Source organism: Ricinus communis, chromosome 8 (genome assembly GCF_019578655.1).
Source record: "Ricinus communis isolate WT05 ecotype wild-type chromosome 8, ASM1957865v1, whole genome shotgun sequence".
In the NCBI taxonomy this organism is placed as follows: Eukaryota; Viridiplantae; Streptophyta; class Magnoliopsida; order Malpighiales; family Euphorbiaceae; genus Ricinus; species Ricinus communis.
Window position 1 is genome coordinate 22,191,724 of NC_063263.1, and position 7,826 is coordinate 22,199,549.

General features: G+C 35.8%; 1 protein-coding gene across 1 annotated transcript; it reads right to left on the reverse strand.

Moving 5' to 3' along the window:
- Positions 1–261: 261 nt before the first annotated feature.
- LOC8263726 (argininosuccinate synthase, chloroplastic) lies at positions 262–4,860 on the reverse strand. Its single transcript, XM_002528758.4, has 10 exons — positions 4,705–4,860; positions 4,537–4,598; positions 4,369–4,450; positions 3,929–4,070; positions 2,997–3,045; positions 2,691–2,873; positions 2,282–2,356; positions 2,008–2,193; positions 1,097–1,185; positions 262–1,006 (listed from the first exon to the last, which is right to left on the reverse strand). Exons 1-10 carry the CDS (start codon positions 4,754–4,756, stop codon positions 454–456), a joined length of 1,473 nt encoding a protein of 490 aa, XP_002528804.1. The 5' UTR covers positions 4,757–4,860; the 3' UTR covers positions 262–453.
- Positions 4,861–7,826: the final 2,966 nt, after the last annotated feature.

Here is a 7,826-nt window from a genome sequence, read left to right on the forward strand (position 1 = left end):
TATATTTCTGTCAACATTCAAAATATTAAAATGAATTTGGTTTAAAAGAAAAAGGAAAAAAAAAGACATGATCTCTGATTAGACACTTGATTTACCAAAGAAAAAGAACTCACTTATTCAGACATGGAAATATCAGAATCAAGAAAAGCAGAAACAGCATTGATGTAATTGTCACTTTCAAATGTAATTGTGCATTGAACCTAATTATAACGTACTTGGTAATGGAATTGTCACTTTCAAATGTAAGACAGTCAATGAAGGTGATGGAATTTAAGCTGCATATGATTAAGTTCACTAAAGAAGATAATTACATAAAAGAAAACTGTAGAAATAAGTTGAAACAGGATTGTATGCCCAAGTCCATTACAAAAATAAGGACTAAAAAACTACTCTCACGAGAAACATTGCATGATTTACTGCATGCATCATTTATTACGAGCGGAAAAAAAATCATCAGATTCCGTTCTCAAGCATTGCCCTAACCTTCATTGGAAGACCATAAAGCCGGATGAAGCCAGCTGCATCAGCCTGATCATATATCTTCCCACTCTCAAAGGACGAGATATCTTGCCTGTACAGGCTATATGGACTTGTCCGACTAGTTACCAAGACAGAACCCTTGTACAACTTAAGAGTCACAGAACCAGTTGTTTTCTCTGAGATCTTCTCCATGAATGCATCCATGGATTCGCGCAATGGGTCAAACCACCTACCTGCATACACTAGCTCAGCATACTTGAGGGCAAGCGAATCTTTAACTTGCATCGTTTCTCTATCTAGTGTTAATGACTCCAGTTCACGTGCAGCGGTGAAGAGAATGGTTCCTCCAGGAGTTTCATAGACTCCACGGCTTTTCATACCAACAAGTCGATTTTCAACCATGTCAATACGGCCAATACCATGCCTTCCACCAATCTCATTAAGCTGAGAAAGAAGAGAAGCTGAGGAAAGCTGCTTCCCATTAACTGAAACAGGGAGGCCTGATACTATCCCAATTTCTATATATCTGGAGTAAGTGCATGGAAAATAAAATGTAATTGAGCAATACAATCAGAGATAGACTAAGATTTGTTGATCTGAAAATATAACTACTTACTCAGGTTGATTAGGTGCATCTTCTGGATCAACACTCATCATGTACATGTCTTTATTTGGCTCATTAGCTGGGTCTTCCAAGATGTCACCCTTTACAGACAAGCCGATAAAATATAAAAGATGCGCAAAATAACCAATTTATATCTAACTAAGGATTTTAGCAATGTTTTAATAACTAAAATAAAATGACTTCATTAGATGGTCTTGACAAGTGAGGTAAAAATTCACTAATATTTAGGCCAATACCAAAATTGAATTTGTATGGAAGCTTTTGCAATTGGAGTGCTGATTCCAAAGCTAATGACATTCCATGATTATTTACAAAAGCTGACCTCCTACACGCAGTAACTTATATAAACCATAAGTAATTCACTAAAATGTTAAAAAATTTGAAAGAAATCAGGTTGGTTACAAGGAAATTCTTAGACATAAATATTTGCAATAACTAAATGATAATAGAATATCAATCTAGATTCATTCATCAAGGAATACCTTCATAAGAATACAAGAGGATAGAAACTGTATGACGAAAGAAAGAAAAACAAACAAAAAGATTGCCTTTTGAACATTTTAATTACTAAGTTAAATAATAATGCAGATAGGAAATGTCAGCATCCTGTCTAAGAAAGCAATTCAGCTACCAAACCTGCAGGCCTGGTAACGTCAACTCTTTACCAGATCTTTGTGTTTTTAAGTGTTTATGTAGCTTCAGAAAATAAATAAAGCAGCAAGAGAGTTATTGAGCTGATAATTCTATGTAAACTTGTCACTGCAGATCCCCTTTAAATTCAGCAAGTTATTTCAATGTTAAACCTCTAAATGGATGAACTTAAAATAACAATTATAGAGACGAGGATTATAGTAAAGGTAATGACTTTACATTTGATGCAGTTATGAAGTTGGGATGCTAACCTCATGGCTCAGGTGCCACAAGTTCCTGTCTCTGCTGTATATAGACTTCTTTGTCACAGGAACAGGCACATTATGTTTCTTGGCATATTCAATGGCATCTTCTCTCCCCTTGATATCCCATTCTCGCCAAGGAGCCACAACATTTAGTTCAGGATTTAGTGCAAAGAAGGTCAGTTCAAAGCGAACCTGCATAGATAAATAAGCCACCCAAGGTTGTGTCAAAAAAATATATGCGAAGCGATAAAAGTGTTAATGGCTAAATTGCAAGATGTACCTGATCATTTCCTTTCCCTGTGCATCCATGAGCAACAGCATCAGCTCCAACCTCTTTTGCGACATCCACCATGGCCTGTCATACCATTCCAATAGAAATTGAAAATATCATAAGATTATACATCAACTTCCAAGGGTCATGAAACAAGGAAAATAAACATAATTCATAGAGAGCAAAGAATTCAAAGAGAAAATCTATTTCATTTTATTTCATAAATAAGGGATTGGAAGGGGCCACCATCCGTGGTCTAGGAGAAAAAATAAAAATAAAACAAAAAAATGACACGAAGCTGGATATCCAGAAAAGGCCACAAACTGCAAATGACATCATAATTTATTTTAGCTGCTTGATATTTATGTTAGTGATTGGTAGAATTAAAATTCACCAAGAAAACCTCTAAGCTCCCAACCTTAGCAATTACAGGACGTGCCATTGAGGTTCCCAGCAAGTATTTCCTTTCATATATTGCACCAGCTCGCAGGCAAGGGAAAATGTAATCTCTTACAAATTCTTCTTGTAAGTCTTTCACCACCAACTGACAAGCCCCACTTGCCTTGGCCTTTTCTTCCAAGCCTTCTAATTCTTTTAATCCCTAAAGATTCGATCTTCATATCAAGCACATATGTAAAATATACAGTACTGTAACAAATAATTCATAAGAACAATATTCAGTAGATGGTGGGGGGAGGAGGGGTATCAAATATGAATGACATACCTGACCAACATCAGCAGTGAAGCAAACAACCTCACAACCATAATTCTCCCTGTAATAATAACAGTACAATGAGAATGTTTCAAAAAGTACATGCATGTATATTCTCTGCAAAGAGTAATATGGATTCCAATCATTTTTGGACCTCATTTACTCGGGAGAAGTATTTCATATTCTTGATTCATTATGCAAGATCTAACTACTTAATTTCTCTTTGTCATTGGAAAAGCCAGAGGACATGCTCATAGAAATTATACTGGACTGCATAACTAATTCAAAGACCCAGACGATATAATTTTAAACATATGGAGAATACCCTTTGAATTGATTAACTAGTGTTTTTCATTTAACCATGGAAAACATAAATAATAATGCACATTAAAAGAAATGAAAGTAAGAGGACAGGAATTTTGCTGCACCGACATGCTTTAACCCAATGGTAAGGCATCTCTTGGCTTAGGCAAAAGACCAAAGTTAGAGTTTTCTCCCCTCCTATGTAAAAAAAAAAAAAAAAAATTAAACCAAAAAAAAAAAAAAAGAAGAGGCATACTGCTAGATTTTGGCGAAGTGGCAGTGATAGCAAGAGTTTAGCTAATGTTCAATAAGTCAGGAAAAAAAAAACTATAGCTCTTCATCAAACACAAATTAGTTACCATAAAATCCCCAAATACAAGCACATAGATATCACATAATGCTTAATGAGCATTTTTATCTACTCTATAGTCCTTATCGTGTTTAACAATCAAGTGCAAGCTTAAACATATTTACATACCATTATCATAATCACAGAAGGCGTAAACAATTTATATGCCAGGATCAAGCTCCCATCCACATGTCTTAAATCTTAACAAAACAATTCTTCAAGACCCACAAACCTAAAGAGTCCTATTTCTTTTGATAAAAGCTAGCAATAAAAGATAATACAAGGAACATACCTTAACCATGGAACAATGACAGACGTGTCTAAGCCACCACTGTAGGCTAAAACAACCTTGTTTAATTGGCCGCGTAGCCCTTTACTCTTTGAAGCTTCAGAAACTTCTACTTCTCGATCGCTGGATAAAACTGCTTGAATGGCTATAAATAAAAGTCAAACTTAGATGTCAGTATGCAGAATTTATCAACTAAACTATTCAACAGCAGCATCCCTCTGATCCTGATTGCTTAAAATAAACAGTAAATCAGAATCTCAAGCAATTAATATAATATGCATATTGACATCTCATTCAAATCCTTCTAAATGACTGAAATGCTATAATGATCACTACCCAAAAGCAAATCAACAGTGGACAATATAAAAAGTAAAAACGAGATCTTCACATTAAATGAAAAGAACCCACAAATGAAATCAGTAATGGGCCGTCATCTTCAATACCTTTATTTTGATGAGTTCGAAGAATAACACGTTTAGTACCCGCAAATGCAATACCTTGGAGCTCACCCCTCTTTGCTCCTAACTGCAAAATAAACTCAAATGTAACAAAATAATAAGAACAATATATTATCCAATAGTTTAAAATCAAAATAATGAAAATCACTTGACCTTTTTGAATATAGTTGGTGATTTCTTGATAGAGGGTATATTATGATTCTGTAGAAACTCATCTAGACATAGAATTGAATCAATTAATAGTTTTGCAAGAAAAGGAATTCCAAACATTATTTATGAAAGAATGTAAGAGTAGAAACGTAGCAATAGTGCAATACCCACCTCTGTTGGAGTCATGAACTGCAAAATTGAATGATGACGATGATATTGCCATGTTTTTCTCTGTGTCTACTTCAGTAAACTCTTTGGATTCTTTTGTGTCCGTTTATTACTTTAAAACATAAAAGACACGAAATAATTTGTTAATTAGGGTTTTAGGCTTTTAACCAGGTTTTCATTCATTTATTACACTTTCAAGGGCAACTAATGTCCAAATCAAAATAATTATGAATTGTTTAAAGGCTTAATGAGCCTATCTATCCTAAACTTTGACTAGATTTCCATATTTATCCTATATTAAAAAAATGTAACAATTTGGTGTATGAACTTTATGCTGTATTACAATTTTATCCTCAATTAGAATGGTGTGTGACTTAGCTTATGTGTCACGGGCCGCCTCACAACCAGGCAAGGAAGGAGACATATGTGGCATGTCGATGTGGCATTCCTTTGCTGGGATGTCTTATAACCAAAAGCGCCTTGTTTTACTTTAAAACTCAGCATTTTGCTAGCAAAAGAAAACGTTCTCGTTCTCCAAGATGTTAAAAGGCAAAATCGGATGAAAAGTAGCATTGAATAAGATTGTGCTATGATACTCAATCAATCTCTATTTTCAAAATCGGATCTTACTAAAGGCAAAAGAGTTAAGAAATTGGCAGAAATCAACTTCATTATGGTGCCAATCCTCCATTATCATGGGTAGAACCCAAAAGCAACAAAATAGGTATGTACTATTTGTGAGTGACCGGGATCACTACTGGTCCGAGGTCCGCTCTCCTTACTAGCCCCGTTTCAAAATGAGCCGTTCGGTTGAGGGGCCTAAAGGATTAGGAATGGCCTTAAGAATAATCAGAGAAGGATTCGCCACCCAATAAGATCAGGATAGTTTCAGAAGTGAGGATGACGGATTTGTAACCCTCGCGAAGAGCCTAAGTTTTTCCTTTCCTAAAATCAGAGATTCTAGATTCTGAAAGTTAAGTATGGATAGGGAAGGTTTCTGAAAGTTAAGTATGGATAGGGAAGGTTTCTGAAAGTACCCCTATCTGCCTAGGCGGTGAAACCTAGCCTCCACTAGAGCAATCGAGCCTTTGCCTATCCTAAGAACATTGTCTTAGCCTAATCTTTTCCTTATATTCATTTTTACACATCAACCTTTTTTTATCTTCCCTAGTATGTGAGATGAGAAATCAAGAGACTAACCTAAGGAGGAGGTAGTTTGGTACCTTGACTAGTCCCGGGAGGCACTTTTGTGCCTTATGTTTTATCTTGGCATGCTATAGGTGTTCACATCACTTACGCTTTTTATTTACCCTAATCTAGGCGTCAAATTCATTTTAGCCATTAGCATTTAAGGTGAGTACATGCAAGGCATGGGGGCTTACTTTGGTAAGCATCCAATTTTATTATCGTCACATGTGAGGTAATCAAAATAAATACTAAGTCCAATTTTATCCATTATTCATATGTGAGATGATACCTAAGCCATAATTTAACATATATAGAAGGAGGAAGGATAATAAAACCAAAAAGGAATTAAGAAAAGCAGGGATTAACCGGGGAGAACTACACATGCAAATGGCCTTAGTGATCTTAATACAACTTAACAGATAATAATGAAGTAAGATGAAATAAAATAAAAAAGAATTGATCCTCCTTGGTGGCAGATCTCTAGAAACTGCCCACTTTGCACTTCAGGTTAGTAACTTAATGTGAAATGACAATAATATAAGAGTGATAAGTTAAATATGTAATAAACATAAGCTAAATTAAAATGGGTGAGAATTAGGACAGGGCAAGGCTTAAAAAAATAAATGAACTATTTTTTTCATCATAGAGGCTGACCTCGCGCGAGTATAGGATCAACTCACACGAGGTTAGTCCTCTCAAGACTCAGAGGGCTCATGGCGTCGTTTTGGATGCTAACCCTTAGCTATTGAAAGAGAGAGACTAAGCTCTCATGGACATAGAGTAAACTCGCGCAAGTTCAACTCTAAACCTGGACTATGAACACTATATGGTGTCATTTCACCTAAAAAACCATTGTTTGGGTTCGTGTGGCACTTGGACCCACGTGCACAAAGGGTCTCGCGACTTGGAATGCTTAAAATGCGACACTTTAAGCAGGACGACGTTGGGTAGAGACCTCAGGCTCCCTAACCTCACGCGCACTGAAGCTAACCCGACACGAGCTTAGTGGAAAACAAACTATCTAAAAGGCTGCTATTGCCCTTACTACTCATGATGTAGAAGCACGTGGTAAACATCTTTGGAATCTAGATGACTATATGATAAACAAACTAAGAAAGAGTACGCTCTTACTAGAAAAGCTATTATGGAAACTAAGATTGTGCATAGTCTTACTAAGAGGCTCGATAAGATGCAAGATATGTTAACATATCAACATTTAGATTCAACCTTTAATGTCAATAAACTGATGCTGATTGGAGAAGACAAATTGCCTCCTAAATTTCACATGCCTAAATGCAAAAGTTCAATGGAATCGAAGGTGCACTTAAAGCAATATGCTACTATCATGAATACTACTCATTTGGCTAAGACCCAAATCATCAAACTATTTATACTTTCATTAGAAGGGCTAGCTGTGAACTGGTACCATGAGTTGGAAAGGCCCATTAAGTTTGATAGGAAAAAGCTTTACAATACTTTTATGCAGCAATATGACTATAACACTCACCTAGAAGTCTCTATAAGAGATATAGAATCGACGAAGCAAAAGCCTAATGAATCCTTTTATGACTTCTTGACTAGATGGAGAAACAAAGTAGTTTTAATAAAAAACAAGCCTTCTGAAAAGGATCAAGTTCGAATGATAGTCCAAAATGTTATCCTATATTGGGTGGAAAAGTTGCAAATGATGAATCTTCTGAAAAGGATCAAGTTCGAATGATAGTCCAAAATGTTCTCCTATATTGGGTGGAAAAGTTGCAAATGATGAATCCCAAGACCTTCGCAGTAGGGCTGAGCATGGATCTCGGTGATTTCCTACCGAACCGAATAACCGTACCGAAAAATACCAGAACCGAAATAACCAAAAGTTTTTATAACCGAATTGAACCGATCCAAATCTTTTTACTATTACGGTATGGTACTGGTTCTTTAGTAAA

Excerpts from the sequence above, each read along its gene's own strand:
- LOC8263726 (XM_002528758.4), bottom strand. The coding sequence starts at position 4,756 with ATGGCAATATCATCGTCATCATTCAATTTTGCAGTTCATGACTCCAAC. Across the intron at positions 3,046-3,928 it reads GTCATTGTTCCATGGTTAAG|GGAGAATTATGGTTGTGAGG; the intron begins GTATGTTCCTTG and ends TTATTATTACAG. Across the intron at positions 1,186-2,007 it reads TGTGGCACCTGAGCCATGAG|GGTGACATCTTGGAAGACCC; the intron begins GTTAGCATCCCA and ends TTGTCTGTAAAG.